The 23912-nt window shown below is 45.7% G+C and overlaps 1 protein-coding gene across 2 annotated transcripts in view; it reads right to left on the bottom strand.

Annotated features, from left to right (window-relative positions):
* LOC138267333 (5-hydroxytryptamine receptor 3A-like) overlaps positions 1-23912 on the bottom strand; it is a 332166-nt gene that overhangs the window by 193758 nt on the left and 114496 nt on the right. For both annotated transcript variants that reach the window (XM_069216206.1, XM_069216208.1), the window contains one exon: positions 20789-20958. In XM_069216206.1, the coding sequence (XP_069072307.1) occupies positions 20789-20958 (170 nt within the window). The remainder of the gene's footprint in view (positions 1-20788; positions 20959-23912) is intronic.

The following is a 23912-nucleotide window of genomic DNA, read 5'->3' as shown; positions in this document are numbered from 1 at the left end:
CATGGTGATGTACCTGCACTCTTCCGCTGGGCACAAATGGTGGTATCCGGCATTTAGGTCTAGCGTTGAGAACCACTGGGAGATGTTTGAATCTGCAATGATGTAATTGATGTCAGTGTTATATATCTCTCCCATTTGATTGCTTTGTTGGGGAGGCGCATATCGATGCGATGCACAGGCATATCTTCCCATGTTGTTTGGGCTTTTCAGTGATCACCATGGGTAACACCAATGGTGTGGGCCCAGTCATCTTTTCAATGACACCCTGTTCTTTGAGCTTTTGCAGTTCTTTTTCCACTAATGGGAGTAGGTGGAAGGAGACTTGTCGGTGTTGCAGGGTGGTAGGACATACAGATTTATCAATGTGAAGCCAGGCAGGGGGGCCTTCAGGCATCCTAGGTCAGTGTAAAGTTCAGGAAATTGTTTTAGCAGGTCCTCGACTTGATGATATCTCACAATATGTGCGAATGAGGCTAGCCCAAGATTTTCGGCCAGGTGGCTTCCAAGCAGAGTGTCTGCTTCTTTGTCAATGATGTGGAAGGTAGTTTGCAGTTTCTTATCATTTGACTTTACTTGCATGGTTATTTTCCAAAGTAATGGTAGTGGTTCGTGACTTCTATAGGTGAAGATCTTTGTGTGGGATGGTGCTAGCCTGGGGCGCTGTCAGAGATGTCGATATTGCTGGATGCCCATGACATTTACGGAGGAGCCTGTGTCAATCAGTGCTTTGACTTGGGACCCTGTGATGTCAACCACAGAGGTTGGTTAGGGCCTTCGGTACGTTTTGAGATCATCGGTGAAGGATACAAGGAATATCTCCTCTTTGTCTGGAATGAGTCTTCTGGTTTGTGTCCACATTCTCTGTCTGTCTGGTTTTGGTCTGGAGACCCTGGGTTTTCCATGGACATTTACCTCACGGTTCCTGCGACTGGGCCTCTCCCTCTCATGTTTCTGATTCTGGTGCTTCTGTGGCATATGGCTGCAAAGTGGTTCATCTTTCCAAAGTTGGAGCACTGCTGTACATGGGGGGGGGGTCAACATTTCTAGCGGGCTCCTCACATCAACAGTGCATGCAGCGTGACCCTTGTCTGGTTGGTGCCATTGCCAAGGGTTTCCCTTTGAGTTTTGCCCCTAGCATGGCATCTACACGTTCCATTTTGATGGTATTTGGGTTATGGCAGATTCCATCTCGGTGGCCCTGGCCACTGAGAGGTCGTGCGACCTTGCCGTTATGAGAATATCTTCGAGGCTAATATTTGGTTGCTTTAGGATGAGCCCTTGCAGTGTCTTATTGCGACAGCCTTGGGTGATTTGGGAATGGATTTCTTTAGGCTGATTGACCTCCATGCAGGTGTTGGCCAGTTCTCATAGTCAGCCATAGAACTGGTCGATGGATTTGCCTTCTTGTTGTCATGATTGGTTCAGATTTCTCAAAGTTAGGGTTGAATTGTGGGTCAAAGTGGGCATTCAGTGCTTTTACCCCTGCATCATAGTCATCAACCTCGTCTGTGTTGGGAAGATGCTTGAACAGCTTATATATCTCATCACAGCTAAAAAGAAGCAAAAATGACCTTTTGACTACCTTATCTCACTCTCTGGTGGTGATGAAGTAGTTCTGTTATGTTTTACATATACGTTTAGGCTTGTTAATTTGTTTATTATGTGCAGGAATTTTGTTTACAATGATTTCTTTACCTCATTATTTCTCATCCATCTTCCTTTGAATACTCTAGTCCTATTCTCCCTTTTCCATTCAGTACAGTTCTCTTCCAATTCTATATACTCTTGATTGCTCATGTTTGCCCTGCCTCTAGCCCTCATTCATTGTAGTTTGACTCCACCCTGGGTTTGCCTTAGTGCTGACTTAGAACCAATTTGATAGAATTCCGTTCTGTTTGTGCCTCTGACTAATGCATATTCAGGGGAGGTTTGTTTGTAGCTGTGTGCCCTGCTGTTGTGACTCGCTTCCCTCTATTTCAGTAGCCATTTTACACACAACTTTGGCATGCAGGCTGTTTGCCAGACAGCAACCCTTTGCACTGTTCCTAACAGCCTTGAATTATTTTAACTGAGCACACCGCTTTTTGAATCCATTAGTCCACTCAGAGTCTCCATGGGGTGGCCTTTTTGGTATAGTTAAGATTATTGTGCTGTAGTTCTGATCTATTTGGACAGAGCACGAATCTAGCATTAGTCCTTCAACTACTCAAAGTACTTACCTCTACATGGCATTTTTCAACATTCATAAAATGATGTCCTGAGTGGTAAGTTATAATTTTGATACAAGGTTACAGTGGACTTCATATTACTTATCTTGTCCCTTATAGGGCTTAGCTTTTGCCCCCAACGCTCTTGGTGTGTCAAGACTATGGATACTCTCATTGAGCCCTTCTTACCAGCAATGGAACCCTCAGTGGTTGATGCACTGTCTATATGCCCAACACAATTGACTGTGATCTAAATCTTTGGCCCCCTCTTTTATTACTAGGACCCCTTTACCTGCACATTCTTTTGAGTTATTTGTGAATATCCCCTGCGTGGCCACGTATGGTTCACTGACACCTTATCAACTTTCTGCCATCTGATGCTTACCGTAGCCACTGATTTCTTCTATTTTGCCTCTATTAAGTGGTCTCAGAGAATTACATGCAATTCTGCCTCTCTATGCGGTGGGACCTCTTGGCTCATGTAAGTCTGACCCTTCCTTTGTCTAAAATATTTTCTGTTGTCCATTAGCAGTCTTTTCCTTATTTTTCCTAACTTATTGTTATTATTTTCCTCTCTAATGTTTGCTAGTGCTCTTATTCTATTTGCCCTGATGATGACCTTTATATTTCTGATGTGGTCGAAACACCGTTGACACAAACAGCTGGCCTCTAAGATCATATTCTCTGAAAAAACGACTGTGTTTTGAGCCGGCGGCTTTGTGTAAAGACACTGTTCACAGTACGTTGTCTGTTGCACTATGTGATTACAACCTGAACCCTACACTAATGGTGTTGTATAAATGAGGAAAAGAACAGTTATATTTTTGAAATCTTGATTACTTACTGAAATATCAGTTTATTCAGAGAAATAATTTCTAATTTATCAGATAAGTTCACTGTGGGGTTTATAATGATATAACTAACACATGAATTTCAGACAGAATATAGAGAGTCCTGTGTTTGCACCCTTTTTCTTTAGACCAGACATTGCCAGAGAATCTCTTTCAAATATTAGACATGTGTCAGAAGCAGAAGTGATATGTTAATGGTCCGCTGTCAAAACTCAAAAAGTAAGACTGAAGCTAGTATTCCTTACCTATTTACCACTGAGAAGCAAATTAAATCACATTCCATTCCAAAACCTGTGATTTTGATAGCTGTCTCTTGATAAATCTAAAATCAGCACTCCAAAACCCAACTGATTAATTAGCCTGAAGATTAACGTATACAAATTATGCAAGTAAGATTATTAGGTATATTCATGACACTCATGCTGAAATAAGTGCAGGTCACAAGCCTAAACTAAAGTAGGACTGACTCAGACGTTTATCCTATTACTGTTGATAAAAGAAGTAACAATGAGTATAGTAAAGGCAGCATTTTTGTTATGGCACTTTGATTTGATTCACAATAATTTTTCTGCACGTTAGTGGAATGTATATGCAGAAAACCTGATATGTTTGTAGAATGTACCCCTGTTGGCAATTTTTCAAATTGTCCATTGGAGTAAATCTCCGGTCAGAGAAGAGAGTAATGTTTGCAGGTATTCACTAACCTTTCAAATATACTTTCCACTCCTTTGATATACAGGCTTTTTCTGTGGTGGGAAACAAACGAATACCCCTGTATATTTCACAGGGGAGTAGTGGAAGGGGTTTACTATTTGGAAAACATTTTTTACTGTGAAGAAAAAATAATAAAAAATGTGATTTTAGCTACACCATATTTTCCACCACACAGAATAATTCACTAGGTTATGCATAGTATGTCAGAAGAACACCGATTAATCAACAATTTCTGTAGATTTCCAAAGGTACTTACCAGGATTATGTCAATTCTCAAACATTTCTACTTTTTTTGGAAATCATTGGTGTGAGTTTATGATACAGAGAGGTGTTCTTTTCTGTAATGCACACCCTGTTAATGTATGTGATTGAACATTGTTAGTGTTCTTAGTTAAGATCAGTCAGTGTACAGGCTACACTCCATTGCCAAGTAGAGCCCTTCCATGAAGATGAAGTGAAGTAATACATGTAAAACAATTTAGGATATAACAGTATAAAAGCCACCAAGAAGAATGTGTTACTGTGAGAATAGAACACAACATTCTGAAGTATTTCTGATTATCATCTGTTCATAATAATAGAGGTCTTAGCAATAGCTATGATGTTCAAAGGGAGAAGTATACCAAGGATCCACCAAATTATGAAGATGAAGCAACCTGCACTGATAGCAAGGTTATGGCTTTTGTCAAAGGACCTGGCTGTTTCAATTAATATTGAAGCTGATAGGGCTCTGCAATGTTTTACCTGCATGCCAATTACAAGTATAGTGTATCGAGGGAGTGAAAGAGAACTTGTGACATAATGTTCGATGGCTGTATGCTAATATATCAAGGCTGATAATACTGACCTGCAAGAGAAACTCCTCTACTATATCTGCATACCACTACATAACAAGGTAGGAATTAATAACTATTCATAACTTCACCTAGACTTATCTTGGAATACATATGGTCTAATTCACAAAGAGAAAAATTCATTTTAGTGTGTTTACTATATTTTACTATTCACAAACTCTAAGCTAAGAGTAAGTTTAAGACTACAGAGACTCCACAGTCGGGGCAGAGAACTATACACATAAAAAATAGACCATGCCTATCTTTTTATGTTTAGAGTTCTCCTCATAAACTTACTATCACCTCAGAGTTTGTGAATACCAAAAAAAAAGTAAACACACAAAACTGTAAGTTTACCTTTGTGAATCAGATCAATGTCAATAGGTCAATGTGATGTATGTGGAATTATTGTCATGCAATATATCACGTGATATATTGGGGATATTCTCTTTAGATTACAAACACAACTGTATTTACAAATATATCATTTTCTTGAATGTAGTGAATGTAATAGTATATCATATTAGACATACATTGGCTTTTTTCTCTGAACATCTTGTTTCAACTCATGGTGTCAAACTTGACTCTAAGAACACTTTGGCCCTCATTACAACATTGGTGGTAAAAGCCGCTTACCGCCGTGCAGAAGACCGCCAACACACCGCCGCGGCTGCGGAATTCTGCCACAGCTATTATGACCCACAGCTCGGAATCGGCCAAAATTCAGACACCCATACAAGTTCGCCACACCAAAGGTCAGTGATAAACTGGCAAAAACAAAACCTCCACCGTCACGCCAACAGGAATACGCCCACACTATCACGACCCACGAATCCACGTGGCGGTCTTTCAACCGCGGTATTCCATTGGTGGTACACACCGCCGCGCTCAAAATACACACACACTTACAAAACACAACCACATTGGACAATTCCAAATACACACACCTGATACACATACACACACCACTCTCACACACCCAATACAATATAAAACACACACCCACATCACCCACAAACCCTTACGACCAAAATTCACGAACGAAAGCCAGAGAGAGACACCACCATCAACAACACTAGCATCCACAGGCACACAACACCATTACCCACATAACTTCCACACACCTCACACTACACCCCACTACATATCAGCACACTTATCACCCCACACACCACCCCACACATCACTTACACCACCCCATGGCACGCCAAAGACACCCCAGGTTCTCGGAGGAGGAGCTCAGGGTCATGGTGGAGGAAATCGTCCGGGTAGAGCCACAGCTATTCGGATCACAGGTGCAGCACACCTCCATTGCAAGGAAGATGGAGCTATGGCGAAGAATAGTGGACAGTGTCAACGCAGTGGGACAGCACCTAAGAAATCGGGAGGACATCAGGAAGAGGTGGAACGACCTACGGGGAAGGTGTGTTCCATGGTCTCAAGACACCACATTGCGGTTCAGAGGACTGGCGGCGGACCACCACCTCCTCCCCCACAACTAACAACATGAGAGGAGCAGGTCTTGGCGATTCTGCATCCTGAGGGCCTCGCAGGAGTAGGTGGAGGAATGGACTCTGGTAAGTCAAATCTTAACTATTGCATCCCCCACCCTACCTGCATGCCACCACATAACCCCACTCTCACCCCCATCACTCCAACTCCTCACAAATGTCCCAACATCACAAACCACACATCCTAACACCAAGCCCTGCATGGACACCCATCACTAAAGCATGCCCACTGCACATACCCATACACCCCACTAAACCATCATCACACAAGGTCCCACACAGGAATGCTAACACTGGGGTACACGGTCACCCACTCATTGCACACCATGACAAACACAGATGCAATAATCATGCTTTTATACCCCTGCAGGACCCCTACCCAACGTCACCGGACAGGAGGGACCACACATGTCCACACCACCAACAGAAGAGGCCCACAGTGATGACAGCACCTCTGTCCAACTGGATCTAGATGACCAGCCCGGCCCATCGGGGACCTCAGGACAGTCGTTTCCCCTCACCCAGTCACAGGCCAATACAGAGCTTCCCCCCTCTGGAAACACCAGCACAGCACCCACCCAGCGGGCCCATACCTCCGTCCCCAGGACACTTCAATCAGCTGTGTGTCCACCACTACAGGGAACCCAGGCTAACACACCACCCCAACAATAACAGGGACCTGGGGGCAGTGGTAGTGGGCACACGGTCCAGGGGACGGAGGCACAGGAACACAGGGGAACTGGGAGGGCTGCTGTGCGACAGGGGACGGACAGGCCCAGGGAACCCACTCTCCACGAGGCCCTCTTCTCCATCATGGGAGCCTACCACCACTCCCAGGAGACGATGGCAACGGTACTGGCCAAGTTTCAGGAGACCCAGCGCCTGCAGGAGGAACAGTATATGGGCTTCAGGGAGGAACTCAGAACCATCAATTCCACCCTGGGCACCATCGTAGGGGTGCTGAAGGAAGTACTCAACACCAGGAGGGACACCGTGGCACTACAAGGGGCCCCTGACACTAGCATGGACGATGAACTGCCCACCACCTCCGCCGGCGCTAGTGGACAGGAGGCACCGCCACATGACCACCACACCAGCACCCCACCCCCTGCAGTGGGAGAACCACCTTGCAAACGGTCCCTGAGATCCAGGACAAAGACAGAGAACGAAGCCAAGACCCCCGCCAAGAAATGAGACCACCCTGAATGTCATCCTACTGTCCCACTTTGTCACCCTGTCCATCCTTAAACTGCCCCAGCTCCACTTCCTATGCCCATATGGGCAATGCACCTGAGAGACTAATAGACTGGACTCTGCCATGGACATTCTTCCGCCATCACCCCTCACCATTTTACAACCCCCTCCAATATTGAGCACTAAAATAAACACCCATGAAGCACAAAACAATCTGGAGTCTGTCTGTGATTTTGGAATACTGTATCAGCAATAACTGTGGCAAAAAGCATTTTCATTCGTAATGTCAGCATACCTATGTCACACAGCTCTAGTCCATGAGGAATCAAAGCAGATGTCACACAGTGGGACCCACATCTGTGAAATTGTAAGGGAAAGTGACAACTCAGTGGCCATACACTGGGTGAAAACGACAGGCAGTAGAGAGGTAGTAGTGTTTCAGTACATGTAGTAGGCAGGTTTGTATTCTTACTTGTGTCTCACTGGAAATATTGCTGGATCACTGAGTCCCTGTTGTCCATGTCTTCTTCCTCTGCTTCCTCGTCTTCACTGCCCACAGGCTCCACAGCTGCAACAACACTGCCATCTGGACCATCCTCCTGCAGAAAAGGCACGTGTCATCGCAAAGCCAAGTTGTGAAGCATACAGCAGGCCACGATGATCTGGCACACCTTCTTTGGTGAGTAGAATAGGGATCCACCTGTCATATGGAGGCACCTGAACCTGGCCTTCAGGAGGCCGAAGGTCCGCTCGATCACCCTCCTAGTTCACCCATGGGCCTCATTGTAGCGTTCCTCTGCTCTTGTCCTGGGATTCCTCACTGAGGTCAGTAGCCATGACAGGTTGGGGTAACCACAGTCACCTGCAAATGGCGAGGGACAACTGTTAGACATACACTAACCTGGAGGGATATCCCCAGACCCAGACAACCATTCCCACTGAATAGCTTCCAGGTGCTCACCTAATAGCCACACACAGTGCCTCTGGAGTTGACCCATCACATAAGGGATGCTGCTATTCCGCAGGATGTAGGCGTCATGCACTGAGCCAGGGAACATGGCATTCACATGGAAGATGTACTGGTCTGCCAAACATACCATCTGTACATTCATGGAATGATAACTCTTCTGGTTTCTGTACCTCTGTTCACTCCTGTGGGGGGGGACCAAAGCCACATGTGTCCCATCAATGTCACCTATGATGTTGGGGTTATGTCCCAGGGCATAGAAATCACCTTTCACTGTAGGCAAATCCTCCACCTGAGGGAAAATGATGTAGCTCCGCATGTTTTTCAGCAGGGCAGACAACACTCTGGACAACACGTTGGGGAACACAGGCTGGGACATCCCTGATGCTATGGCCACTGTTATTTGAAATGACCCACTTGCAAGGAAATGGAACACTGACAGCACCTGCACTTGAGGGGGGATTCCTGTGGGATGGTGGATAGCTGACATCAGGTCTGGCTCCAACTGGGTAAACAGTTCCTGGATTGTGGCACGGTCAAGCCTGTATGTGATTATCACATGTCTTTCCTCCATTGTCGACAGGTCCACCAATGGTCGGTACACCGGAGGATGACGCCATCTCCTCACATGTCCCAGCGGACGGTGCCTATGAAGGACAACAGCGAGCACAGAGTCAAACAACTCAGAGGTACGTACCCACAGCTTACACAGAACACCATTCATAATCAAAAAGTGGCCTGTTTGTGTGTTGAGTCTAAGCCTAGGTATGTGTGACACAGTTGAAAATGAAGCCATGTGGGCCCCTGAAATGGCGGCTGCCTGACCTGTAAAGTGGGACAATGGGATGTGAGGTAACTGCGCTGGCATTGTACACCGTCGCAGTAGCAGTCGAAGACTGCAGCGCAATGCTGCATTGGTTAACATTGGACCCTATGGGTCCCAGGAGCCAATGACGATGTATGCCGGCAGTGACGGAACGCACCGCCGCGGACGTAACCGCCATTTTCTATCTGTACAATCACTCGATACCTGATCTTCGACAGGAGAGGACCTACACTGCAAGTGCTGCTGTGACCTCGGTCTGGAAGAGACAATTGCTCGAGTGTCTGGGGAAAGGGCCCCTGCCTTCACATCGGAGGAGTTGGAGAAACTCGTGGACGGGGTCCTCCTCCAGTACACGCTACTCTACGCTCCTCCAGACAAACAGGTAAGAGCACTGGGAGCATGCAGTATGGGCTATGCCTGTGTGGAGAGGGGTGGATGTAAGAAGGAAGAGGGAAGGGTGCGGCGTGCATGAAACGACGGTGAGTGCAAGTGCCACATGGCAAGGGTAGGGATGGGGGCCAATCACTTTGACGGTGCAGTTGGTAATACGTTTCTCTTCCCCCTGTGCAAATCATGTAGGTCAGCGCCCACCAGAAAAAACATATTTGGGGTGCCATCGCCAAGCACGTCCGGACCCTGGGGGTCTACCACAGACGGAGCACCCACTGCCAGAAAAGATGGAAGGACATTCACCGCTGGAGCAAGAAGACGGCGGAGGCTCAGCTGGGGATGGCCTCCCAGCGTGGGAGGGGTACCCGTCGCACCATGACCCCCTGATGTTCAGGATACTGGCGGTGGCATACCCGGAGTTGGATGGGCGCTTGAGGGCATCACAGCAGCCACAAGGGGGTGAGTACACTCGCATTCTGCTGATTTTGCGCGCAGTGGAGGTGTCTGGGTGGGGGAGGTGGGCTGTGGGTTTCCCTATGCCAGGGCGAGTTTAGTAGGCAAGGTCCCTCCGTAAGGCAGGCCATGTGGCACCCCACCTCTGTAGAGTGCCAAGTACACCTAGTCATGCCCCTGTGTCATCCATGTGTGCAGATGTCGTTCATAACCTTGTAGGCCATTTCCCAGGAATTGAACAGTGGAGCACAAGAGCGCGGTGCAGTGCAGGGGGATTCTGTGTCTGTCGTGTCCGCCAACGGTTGCGGTAATGCATGCACTCAACATGTCTTTCTTCTGTCATCCCACCCCCCTTTTTGTGGTCTCCCTGTTCTTGTGTGCATTAGCATCATCAGGCGGAGGAGCAGTGGCACCGGAGCACGAGGGGGCTGCATCCCACATGGCCATGGAGGGCCACACTACGGAATCGGACTTCGCCAGTGGGACGGAGGGTGAGGGGAGCTCCACGGTGGGGACCGGAGCTGGAACCAGTGACACAGACTCGTCCTCTAATGGGAGCTCCCTTGTGGTGGTGGCAACATCTGTGCCCCCCACATCTACAGGTACAGCCGCCACCCCCCCTTCCAGCACCGCCCTCCCAGCAGCCCCTAAGCCTTCGCCCCGTGCCCGCTCACCCGGGAGGGTGGGCATCACCTTCGCCCTATGCACCTCAGGCCCTGCCCCTGTCACCCCAGCTGCCCTCACTGAGGAGGCCAGTGACCTCCTCAGGTCCCTCACTGTTGGGCAGTCTACCATTTTGAATGCCATCCAGGATGTAGAAAGGCAGTTGCAACAAACAAATGCATTCCTGGAGGGCATTCATTCTGGTCAGGTGGCCCTTCAGCGAGCTTTTCAGACCCTGGCCTCAGCACTGATGGCAGCCATTGTCCCTGTGTCAAGCCTCCCCCCTCCAACTTCCCCCACCCGACCCAATCCCCTGTACCTCAGCCTAGGTCCTGGAGATGTTTGTTGGCGGTTTCCGCCACGGTCGTAATTGCAAATTATTTACCGCCGGCCTGTTGACGGTCTTACCGCCACTTTAACACCGTCCTCCAGGGTTGTAATGACCGCCTTTGTTTGGGAAGAACTGTCCAAAATCAAACATTCCACAAAAAACAAATCTCTTTCTCTAAATGTGTACTCCTAGTTCATAAAATGGTAATTGTTGTGTGTCCAAATGTTAATTCTATCAATTTGTGGGTGGACTAAGTGCAGTGGACACACAACGACAATGTAAACTACTAATAGTAATTGTAAGAAATTAGGCTACTGGTTGGGGGTGAAACTCTACTCAAGCAGAAACCACAATCCCTGTCAGAGTGAGACACAAGCAAACCGCAAATTAACCTGTGCTCGGTCTACTGGTAGCTTGGGACAGAGTAGTCAGGCTTAACGTAGAGGCAGCGATTCAAACAGTCATACTGTGAAAACACAAGAATAATCCCATTACACATTTAAAAACACAGATTACATTTAAAAAAATCATCATGACCAAAACAACAAAAATCTATTGAGTAGGACTAGAGATATGCAAGTTTAAAAATTCCAGAGAAAATAGCGCCAAAAAGCACAAAGCGCCAACTGAGGATACCTGGTCTCACCAGACAGGGACAAAGTCACAAATTGAGGCTAACTGCAATGGAGTGCAAGGCAGCTACGGGGACCCAGGTAGGCCTGCTGAACAAAAGTACCTTAAATCCTGGTTGCAGAGCGTTGCAAGGTCCCACATTAAGGATGTGTTATGCAGCCAAGGCAATGCATCGGTTCCAAGGATCTGAGGAGCTGTGAATGCAAGGTCCTGCATTGTTGTCAAGGACCCATTGATGAGGGTTTGCGATGCCAAATCCGGCATCAAGTATACGTCACACAGTCGAGGCAGCACGTTGGTTCCAAAGAGCAGCGACTCAAGAATTTGCATCGTCATTGAGGCTGCCACTGATGAGACATTTGTGATGGCAGGGCCTGTGTTGGCGAATCTCTGCACAGAGGCAGTTCTGATGTGGGCTGCGAGGTGGGTGCAGAGTCCTTGCACTGAGAGAGTCTTCAGAGCACAGATGGCAGAGTTCAGGTGCTAGGGTCAAGACTATTGGAGCCTTCTGTTCCTGAGGTTTTAGCCAGGAGGCTGGCCAACTAGTATATGGGGTCACTCTAGGGTCCTTGGTTCAGAGATGTAGGTCCTTCGCACCTAGGCAAGAGGGCAGCAGGTTGGCACAGCAGGGAAGCTGTTGTTCAGCAGAGTGGCAATTATTTCAGCAGCACAGCAATCCTTCTTCCTGGCAGAGTGCCCACAGGTCCAGAAGGGTAATGAAGAGTTGTACTGAAGAGTTAGTGTTTGGGGTGCAATATTCCTTTGAAGTGGGGAGGCTTTAAGAGGTTTCCCTTTGAAGTCCACGAGCAACCTGCCTTCCCTGTCCTGGCTCTAGACTAACTACAGGGAACTATGCAGCCCTTTGTGTGGAGGCAGGACACAGCCTATTCAAGTATAAGTATAGCAATGCCTGGCTCTGCCTTCCCATCCTGCCAATGATGGCCCATCCAGGCACACCCAAGTTTTCTATTCTGTGTGACAGTCTAGGAGCACTATGCAAAGTCCAGCTGTCACTGCATTTGCTTCAGTTAGAGCTATTAGCGTTGTAAATTCCTAACAGGACTTTTCTAGCCAAATGAAAAGTGAAATTTGAGGAGACTATATTATATTTTACTGGATGTTCGCTGTGTGATTTACATAGCAAATATTTTTAGCGCCCGGTGGGCGTATGGGCTCTAAAATCCGAGTCAGACCTTCAGCTCAGCTCAGACTCAGCTCGCTTTGTTAATTTGTTGGCTCACCAACCTCCATGTTAAACTAGTACTAATAAGGAGAAACTGTTAGTATCTGTAAAAATGATAAAATAATAAATTAATACTATCACAAATTGTGCTGCACCATGCCACATAATTTACCTTTTCTTGAGGCCTAATTTAGTCAACCATATCAAATAATTTGGTCCTCCCAGGCCACAAAATTTGAGTGGCCCTGATTATACTAAGAAGGTGCAAACGGAGAGCGAACGCAATGTGGTTATTGAGCGGTAATACAGCCTTTAGCATTAACATTTAACACACAGAAGCATCAACCTGTGACATTCAGAAAAAAGCCTTTCTTGACCTTGAGGGATACCGGAGAACATGGCAGGCAGCAGCGGCGCTGCCGCGGGCTGAGCGCTGCGTCTTCCGGGTGAGGGCGAGGGCGGGGCAAGAGCTCCCTGTCCGTGCCGATGTGCCGCCACAAACTTCAGGAAGTCCTGAAGCCGAGTGAGCGACAAGGCAGCTCGAATATAAGATTTGACTCCCCAGGGGCTCTGTGGTGGAACAGAACAGCCCTGGAGCTTCGATTTTCCCGGAAGGCTGTGGCACAGGCCCCCCTCCGTGGTGAAGCAGGCAGGGGCAGAGCCAGCACAGGCAAAGGCTGGCTTAGCCCTGGCCAGCTTAGGGCTCCACCAAGAAGCTGCAAGATGGTGAGGAGGAAGAGTGGAGCACCAGAAGGGCCCGGAAAGCTTTCAAGGGGCCAACAAGGACTGCCCCTGTTATGGACTTCGTGGAGTGGGGCTGAAGTACAAGGTAGGAGGGTCTCTGACCCTTTATGTTTGGAGACTGCTGGTAACTTCTTGAACTCTGCCAGTTTAGGTGAGGGTGAAGGGCCCCGGGGACCCAGGGGTGAAGCCGTTCCTACCTGTGCACTTGGTCAGGCTCTAAAAAAACGGACTAGAGGTTTGGGCAGTGAAAAAAATAGAAATGCTACCCCTAAAATTACCCCCTCTGTGAGATCTCACTTTAAACTTAAGCCTGGGGTGGAAGTTTTCCTATCTAAAAAATTGGAGACTTTACAGGAAAGGTACTGTCAAGGCACTACGGAGATGCAGGAGCAATTTGATATAAGGGTCTCTGGATTAGGGGGATCGCTCCAAGTAATGGAGACTCCTTTAAGTGCTGGTGAGGAGCCGTCCCAGGGGGAGGAAGGGGTCCCCTCTCCACAGGCAGCTGGCCTGGAAGAATAATACAGAGTTCTTTGGAGGATAGTGTCCCTTGTCAGGAACCGGTTGATCAGTTGGACCCCTCTCGATGCGCTTCTGGTGATAATCCCTCAGTAGAAACAATGTTACTCTCCCTTTCTAAGGATATCGAGAAAGGTTTTTCCATATCTGAAAAAAATATGGCAGAAATAAGAGAGGCCTGTGAGGCTTTGGAAAGGAAGCTTGACCTCCTGTCATTGAGAACTCAGGCTCTGGAAGCCACGGTGGGAACTATGAAAGAGGAAATTGAAGTGCATAAAGTCGATATTCAGGCTTTGAAAGACTCTGAACAGGTTCTCCAGAGTAAACTGGAACAATTGGAGAATAGCTCAAGGAGAAATAACTTGAGAGTCCTGCATGTTCCGGAAGGGACAGAAGGAGATGATTTGAAGGCATTTCTAGTATCACTTTTGAAGTCCATGCTCTCATTAGAGGAAGAAGAAATTGCGCTGGACATTCAAAGAAAACATAGAGACCCCTCCAGGAAAAATCCAAATATCAGCAAGCCTTTGAAAATCCTGATTCATTTTCTAACATAAGGTCTGAAGGAAAAAATCTTGTCGAAGGCACTTAAATTGAGAACCATAAAAGTGCAGGACATTTCCTTTGAGATCAAATCAGACCTCTCCAGGATCACCATCAATAGGCATTGGGAGTTTGGAAACGGCTAGAGGAATTTAGATCGTAGGGGGCTTCTGCACAACTTAAGTTCCCTGCTACTCTTAGGGTCATGTTTAATAATAAGATGTACAATGTAAGGGATGGGAAGGCTGCAGATGAGCTCATGGCAGCTTTCAAGTCCGGGGACAGTGCTACGGGAAAGTAACATTTGTGGTCCTCACCCAGGAGCCACGTGCACTCTAATTGTGGACATATCTCGGTCTACTATTCGAAGGGGGTTCTCTAAGGGAGAGGTGGGGGGTAGGAGATGGGTCACAGGGTGGGGAGCATGTGGGGGAAAAAAGAAAAAAAAGGTTCCTCTTTCACCTCAGTTAATGTGGCACCCAGGGGATAATGGTTGGTGAGAGTAGTGAATGCCGGGACTCCAGGCGTAGGTCTTTCCAAATACTTTCTTGGAATGTTAATGGTTTAATAATAAAGGGCAGGAGAGATAAAATCTTACAATATCTAAAAGACTCCCCAGCTCAAATTTTTATTCTACAAGAGACCCATCTGACCAGAGAAGAGGGGGTTGAACTCTTTAAAAAGAAAATATGGCTACACTCCTATGCTTACACGGAGCACAATTTTAATATCAGGGGAGTGACTATTTTAGTCAAGCATGAGATTAAGGCAGGATTATTAGAGATACGTTCTGATCCATTGGGTAGATAGCTTATAGTCAAATTACAAATTTACAACAGACGATTTACAGTGGTGGAACTGCGACGGTACTGGCCCTTTTAATAAGTGTTTCTCACAGCTGGTAGACTTTCCGGATCCAGTTTTAATCGCTGGAGACTTTAATGTTGTGCTGGATAACAAACTAGATAGATTTGAGAAGTGCAGGTCATTAGGGACTCCAAAATCTCAACGCTTTTTGAGAGGAATGATGAAAGAGTGAGGGTTAAGGGATTTATGGCGGCAGAGAAAGGGAGATCTAAGCGAGTTTTCCTTCTACAATAAAAAATATAAGCATGCCTCTCGTATAGATTATTTTCTTATTGACTTGAGGCTCGAGGGCTTGGTAGGCAATATCACTTATCTGCCCGCCCACCTCTCAGATCATGCAGCGGTCATATTAGATTTAAGGATAGTTGGAGGGTCGGGTGTTAGTAGATGGACATTTAACCGTAAGCTACTACAAGATTTGGAGGTTCTCGATCAGTTACGAATGGAGACGGAGGCCTTTTTTAAAGACAATCTGGGTTCGGCTTCCTTGGCAATGGTATGGGATACCTTTAAAGCAGTTATGAGAGGCAAAATTATGAGCATAGCCAGTTATAAGAATAAGCAGTTTAGGGTTGCTACTTCCCAGTTAGAACAGGAAATGAAGTAAGGAGTCAATTACTGGGGGGTACTAAGAAGGAAGAGGGTGAGGTTCTGGAGAACAAGTTGAAGGAGTTGAGATTTCAGTTGAGGGAGGTGTTACAAGCTAGGGTCGTCAAAAGAGTAGAGGCTACTAAGCTAGCTCACTTTGAACACAGTGAGAATGCAGGGAAGTTATTAGCTTGGAAATGCAAGCGGGATTTAGTGAGGAACTATATTAAGGATGAGGCAATGGAGGCAGCTTTTCAGCCTTTCTTCTCTGAATTGTATAAAGAAGAGGCTGATGTAAGAGAGGAGGATATTGATAAATGGTTGGTGGATGATATACTCCCAACTATCTCACAAGAGAAGCAAGTTGTTTTGAATAGCTCGATCTCTGCTGGGGAAATTAGGAAGGTGCTGATTGGTAGTAAGGATGGCAAGGCACCTGGGCCAGATGGCATTCCTATGGAATTCTATAAAACCATGGCTGAGTTAATAATTCCAGTTTTGGTAGAATTATTTGCGGCGAGTTTTGAAGATAGGGCCCCTATCCCAGGTTCATGGAATGAGGCTACAATTCCACTAATTCTGAAATTGGGTAAAAGTCTGTTTAAGTGTGAGTCTTACAGGCCTATCTCCTTGCTGAATTGTGATTATAAGATATTTGCTAAACTTCTTTCTGACAGACTCAGCAGAGTGGTGAGTCGATTAATCCATCCAGATCAGAAATGATTTATCAAGGGTATATTTCTACACGAATTGACGTATAATCTGGTGGGGGCAATAGACATGGCCACATATTTTGAAATGCCCTTGGCTGTAGTTACCCTGGATGCAATGAAGGCCTTCGATAGAGTGAACTGGAAATACTTAGCTTTCATTTTGAGATCAGTTGGTCTAGGAGAAAATTTGTGTGGAACAATATGTCTTATATATAAAGATCCCATTGCAAGAGTCTTAGTAAATGGCCATCTTACAGAGCCTTTGAAGATCACGAGGGGCACTAGGCAGGGATGCCCTCTTTCCCCACTGTTGTTTGACTTGCATATAGAGCCACTGGCTAGGAAAATAAGAGGGAATTTAGTTATTGTACCCTTCAATTATAATGGATGGGTGAAAAAGGTGGCCCTGTATGCTGATGACCTCTTAGTATATACGGCTGATTTATTATCCGCCTTGCTAACGCTGTGGACCTTAGCTGAAGACTTTGGTAAAGTGTCGGGGTTTCAGGTGAATACTGAGAAAACAGAGGCTATGGCATGGAATCATATGTCGGTGGGACGAATACAACTGAAGAGAGAAATTAGATAGTTAGGGATTTCATTTACACAAGACATTGATCAGCTTGCAATGACAAATCTAAAGCCGGTGGTAAATGAAGGGTGTAGATCTCTTCAGAGATGGATGCATCTCCCCCTGACATTGGTTGGGAGGGTTAATAAAAAATTATGATTCTGCCCAAAGTAAATTTTCTGTATAGCTCTATGCCTTTACTAATGCATAAGCAGTATTTGCTAAAACTTCAACAGGCTATTACTTCCTTTATTTGGGCATCAAAAGGCCATAGCATCTCATGGAAAAAATTGAGGAGAAAGAGAGAAAAAGGAGGGTTCGCTCCTCCGGATTTAAACTATTATGCTTGGGCATTCCAACTGAACCCCCTAAAAATGCTGTTTTATATTCCTGACTCCTCGGCTATTGGTGTAATGTTTAAAGCTATGCTGGGCACTGTCAATGGAGCCTCTAAGGGATTTCTTTACTAATGTGGAGATCCAAAATTCTTCAAAAAGATAAAATTGATAACCCTTTGCAACCTTGCGGAAAGTTGGTATCATTTGAGGGTTGCGGCGGGAGTCAGCTACTACGGCCCCTATGCTCCGATTTGGGACTCCCTAGGTACTCCTGAATGCTTTAAGGACGTCTTAGCACTGCCACTGAAGAAGGAAGGTATTGTGACCTGGGGATATCTATTTAGCGAAGGAGTGGTAATCTCCCTGGAGGACCTTGAGGTTAAACTGGGGGGTGCTTTCTCTAGACTGAAATATGCTCAAATAAAAGGCTGGTTACAGGAATCTCGAGTATCATTTGAGGCTGCCGGCTTTTTGGAAGAGTGTGTGTTAGCAGAGTCCCCCAGACTCAAGCAGGTTTCAAATTGGTATTGGGAGATATTAGAAGGATTGGATGGGGAATTTACACTGCCCGTCTCCCTTTGGGGGAAGGTTATGCCGCAAGGAAAAGTTGTGCAGTGGTGGGAATCCTCTATGCTAACTCTGTTTAAGATAGTAAACCCGGCGTCTTTGCGGAGGAACCATCTGTTCACTATACATAGAGCATACTTATCCCCAGGAAGGCTCTCTAAAATAGATAGTAACAAGGCATTCAAGTGCCCTAAATGTGAATTACAGCTTGCTTCCGATATACATATGTTTTATGAGTGTCCAGTGGTGGAGCTCTTCTGGAAAGATCTGTGTTACTTTCTTTCTAGTATGTTGGGACGGGAAATTCCAGAAACTCTCCCTCTGATTATTATTGGGCAGACACAAGGGGTAGGTGGTGAAAGTCACAACAGACATAAAATTCATAAGAACTTAATTTTCTATTCTATCTTGGCGGCCAGGAGGGAAATATGTCAAAAATGGATGGTGAATGCCCATACTCTTCTCAAGGATTGGCTGCAGACCCTCTTCTATATTGCAAGAATGGATTTGGCGGTGGGAGGCTCAAGTAAGAGGAAAGAGGAAATGTGGGCCCCTTTGCTCAAGTGGCGAGGAGGCTAAATACAGCCTTATTGCAATAGGGAGGGTATAAAGTGAGGTCTTGTATACCAACGTCCAATGATTATTTCTCCCCCTCCCCATCTTTCGTTAGACTGGCTGGTGTGAATATTCTATCTACAGTTGGATGTCTATATGAGAGGAAATGGGGGCTCCTTGGCATGATCAGCTTCACTCTGGAAAGGGTGCAAAGATCAACTATGGGGCTGATATATGAGTTTTTGTGAGGTGTATAAGGACAAAAAAAAACTTGTGACATTCAAATGTGTCCATAATTAGATGTCAGTGCCATTTTTTTTAAATAATCATTGTGAGTGTTGGATATTTTGATTTTGCTTTTCACATTCTCACATTCCAGTACAAAAGATTTGCATTTAAATTCAATGATTGAAGCTTTTTCATTCAAATGTCTTGTCTTTTCTCATTTTTGTGTCCATATTCTCCCCTTATCTTACTCATTCTTGATTAACAGTCATGGAAGGATGTCTAAGGCTCACAGAGGAACATCTCTCAAGGACACGTAGGAGACACTTAGGGAAATGAATCAGGGGATTGTATATAAGGAATGACCAATGTGCCTTATGGAATTAGTGGTTCACCACAAAATCAAGAGTATTGCACTGGGAAGGGAAATAAACATTCATGCGTTCAAGGTAGCGGATCTTGAAACCATAAGTCATTTGAATACAGTCTTAAAAGGCTTTCAAACAACTGTCCCCAAGTCAAAAAGCAACTAGAAATCCCTGTGTAGAAAAATTTCTATCTGGACTTTTCTTGCCACATACATTGAAAATGAAAGGAAAAAATGAAAAGTAAAACAGTTGACATATGCAAACCAATTTAAGGCACCATGGCAGCCATGAGCGTGAGCTCGAGGGAGACACACAAAAGGAAAAAGTTCACTTGCAGTCAAACATATCAGCAATCATGCAATTTTCCATGTAACAGGGCCAGTCTACAAGGCAGTAACAAAACCGCCCCAAGGAGTGACAAACGTAAAGCATTTATGAATGATAACAAAGGATTTTTGAAAGGCAAGCCCATGAATGAGTGGTAGTGATGGGTGTAAGGTGGGTGTGGTTAAAAGCCCACATAGATACCAAGAGGTTGGAAAAGCAGTGCTTGCGCACTACTGTGTTCAACCTAAAAAGGAAGGTTTGGGTCTGGCAAAAGGTTTCTCTTGCAAGGTCAATATGGTATTTTAACAACCACACACACCGGCTGCAATGGCAGACCTGAGGCATGTTTAAAGTGCTACTTAAATAGGTGGCACAATGAGTGCTGCAGGCCACTGGTAGCGTTTAATTTACATGTCCTGGGCACGGGTATGGCCACTCTATTGGGGACTTACAAGTAAATTAAATATGCCAATTAGGTATAAGTCAGTTCTACCGATGTTTTAACGAGAGAGCACCAGTACTTTAGCAGTGGTAAAGGGCACAGGGTCCTAAGCTAGCAAAAAAGAAGTTAGCAAAACAAAAGGGATGAAGCCAAATTTTAAGGAAAAACCAAGGCAAAATATTAAGGGAAAACCATGCCAAGGATGCCAGGTCTAACAGTAATATTAGAGGGTACAAACAGTGAAGAATCTGTGTCAGAGCCAAACTACAATCCAAAAACAAAAACGTGGTGTTTTTCCCTGAAAAGAGGTGATTTTCCCTAATAAAAATATTTAACAAAAAAAAGAGGTGATTTCCAAACCCAGTCTGATGCATGTTGCAAGGTATCATATTTAAAATTTAAAATTATTATGGCAGTAATGGGACACAGCAATGAACTATGGCTTAATAGAGCCTAGCTCTATTTCAAGCATATTGCTTTGCTCTTTACTGACCCTCAATGATCAAAGCAAATGAGCGTGTGGACTTGGGTAAAACCCCCCCCACAAAATGAGAACAAATTCCACATCACATCACACAGCATCTTCTTTCACCTTTGCAATTAATTTTATGCTTATTGATCATTTAAACACCTGCTGCGCTGCATTCATGTGCCTGGAATTTTACCTGAATAAGTATATGGACCAAAAGTTAAATTGCACTTCTGAATATCGAATGGAAATTTGTAGAGGTCTAAAGAACAGGCTGTGACCAGCCTCATCGGTTTTTTCCAGTAGATAGTTCCATTGCTGTACAGCAGGATGTACGGAACTGGTGGGGATTGGTCCTCTTCAGTCCTATAACACAAAGCACATTTTCAGTGAAAAGCAACTCCTCAAGATAAAGGCTGATCAACTTAACATCACTCATTATTATCTATAAAAAGTATTCATTTATAAAAAAGATAAACATATAGATGTGTTACCAGAATGACAACATACAAATACAGGGCCACATTTATCAAGGGTGTGCATTGCCTTTGTGCCATGCAAGGCTACGAAAGGCAATACAAGCCCTTAAGTCAGATCTACTGTGCCACGCAAAGCCATCTTGCATGACTCTGTGCACCATAGTAAATCTGGAGTAACGCAAGACAGCGCAAGTCACTGCCTTGCGTTACTGTGCTTGGGGAAGGTGTTCCATTGCTGGAGCAGAGGCATTCTCATGCACCCACCCATGGTTTTTGATGCACTCCCAGATTTACTTAGACTAGTAAACCTGGGAATGCAGCAAAATGCTACGCCTTCTCATGTGAGGTGTAACGAGGAGAAATATGTTTATTTCTCCTCATTATTTCCTCTTTCTAAGTGTTCTACATTCTATTACGCTATGTCGGTTTTTATAGCACACTGATCACCGGTGACAGTATCCAGGTGCTTGAGCTGGTGTGTAGGCATGTGGTCCCTGTGGAGATAGTTGAAGAGTCAGGTCTTCAGCTTCTTGCAGTACTCCAGAAGTGAGAAGGAGGCTCAGATGTATTATAGGAGGTTTTTTCATGTTTCGGGTCTTGTAGGAGAAGGAGTGACCTCCTGCTCTGTTTTTGTGAATGCAGATCATGTGTGCAAGTGAAAGTGAGGCTAAGCATAAGTGTCAGTCATGCTGTTGAAAATGTATGAGGTTGTTCAGGTATGTTGGCCCAGTAATGTGCAAGGCTTTGTATGTGTGCATGAGGAGTTTGAAGTGGCTGAGTTTGTCAATGGGGAGCCAGTGGAGCTCTTTGAGGTGGGGGAAGATGTGGGTGTGGCATGGGAGGCAGAGTATGGGTCTTACAGCAGCATTCTGGATGGTTGTCCATAAGGGAGAGAATGACTTGGGTGTCATTGGCATAGAAGATGACGGTGATGCTTTGGGATCAGAGAATGTTGGCGAGCTGAGTCATGTACACATTGAACAGGATCAGGCTGAGAGATGATCCCTGGGGACTCCACAGATCAGGTTCTTAGTCTCCAATGTGAAGGGTGGCAGACTGACTGACGTTTTGGGTTCTACCTTTGAGAAAGGAGAAGATCTAGTTTAGTAGGGATCCTTGGGTGCCGAGCTCCTGGAGTCTTCTGATGAGTGTGTTGTAGGAGACTGTGTCCAATGCTGTGGAGAGGTCGAGCAGGATGAGAGTCGCTGTTTTTCCCTGGTCTGGGATCATCCAGATGTCATCAGTGGCTGTGATGAGTGCTGTTTCAGTACTGGTGTTGTTTTGGAATCCTGATTGCATATTGTCTAGTCGGTGGTCTTGTTCAAGGTGGGTTGTCAGTTGCGTTGATGGCCTTCACTATCACTTTGGCTGGGTAGGTGAGTTTGCAGGGAGATAGGACGGAAGATGCTCAGTTGGCTTGGGTTGGCCTACATCTTCTTGAGGAGGGTGATAACCACTTCATGCTTCCAGCCTATGTGATAGAAGTGTTGATGATATGGGTGAGGGTGGTGCTGATGGATGATGCTCCAAGGTTGTAGATGTGGTGTGGGCATGGGTCTGTTTGGGCTCCTAGGTGGATGATCTGCATGAGTGTTGATGTATCTTCTCTAGTTAAAGTTTTCCATTCAGTCAGTTGGCCAACTTGGTTGGTGATAAGATCCCTGGTGTCTGGTTTGTGTGTAAAGTTGAGGTAGATGTTTGTGAGTTTGCTGTGGAAGAAGTATGATAAGTCGTTACATCGTTCTTTGCAGTGGTTGATGCTGTTGGCAGAGGCTGAGGGTTTGGTGAAGTCCTTGACGATCAAGAAGTTCACTTTGCTGCTGTCCCCTTTGATACGTTCGTCTAGCATTCTTTTATTGGTGTCTCTCAGTTGCTGATGCCAGCATTTGAGTGTTGTTTTGTAAGTGGTTCTGTTGGTGTATTTTCGTGGCTGTTTTTCCATTTTCTTTTTAGCTGTTTGCAGTGTTTTCTGGAATCTTGAAGGTCCTCTGAATTCCAGCTGACATGCTTGTTGGTTCTTCTTTGCTTCTTGGGTTTGATCGGTGAGAGGGTCTCTGGACAGTTCTCGATCCAGTTGTTAAAGACGGTGATGTCCTCTTTGAGGTTGTCTGTGGGGCTACGTTGATCCATTCTGAGGGCTTTGATTCAGTCTGCTTCTGAGATTTTTCTCCACCTGCTGCAGGTTAGGTTGACCCAGGTGGGTGTGTTGGCTTTCAGTGCTTTGATTTGGATGTGGATGATGGAGTGGTCGGTCCATGTAAGAAGTGAGGTGGAGAAGTAGTTGATGCTGTTCCTGAAAATAGGGTCCAGGGTGTGTGTCCAGTGACGTGAGTTGGTTCTGCGATGAGCTGGGTTTCTCCAATATTGTTCATGCTTTTGACAAGTGCTGTGGAGCAGGGGTTGGTTCTGTCTTCTAAGTGGAAGTTGAGTTTGCAAAGGTGTATGAAGAGTTTGGAGTCAATGGTGAGAAGGATGATGAAGTCGGTGATGAAGCTAGTGAACATAGCTTGGGGTCTGGGTGGTCGGTAGGTGAGGGTTCCGTTTAGGGTGAAGTTTTTAGAGATTTGCAGCTTGAACTGCAGATGGTCCATGAATGGTGTGGCGCTCTCTGTAGATGCTGAGCGCTTGACAGAGTATTTGTAGAGGACTGTGAGTCCACCTCCAGGGTAGAGATGGCAGTACTGACGTGCAATCTTGTAGCCGGCTGGGATTGCTGCAGAAATATTAGATGCCAATGTGAAGCTTAGCCAGGTTTCAGTCAGTAAAACGTGGTCTGGTGTGTCACTACTCAGCAGGACCTGGATTTTGATTGCTTATTTGTTGAGAGAATATTTGTTGATA

This window comes from Pleurodeles waltl, chromosome 12 (genome assembly GCF_031143425.1).
Source record: "Pleurodeles waltl isolate 20211129_DDA chromosome 12, aPleWal1.hap1.20221129, whole genome shotgun sequence".
In the NCBI taxonomy this organism is placed as follows: Eukaryota; Metazoa; Chordata; class Amphibia; order Caudata; family Salamandridae; genus Pleurodeles; species Pleurodeles waltl.
This window is presented reverse-complemented; position numbering and strand designations above follow the sequence as displayed.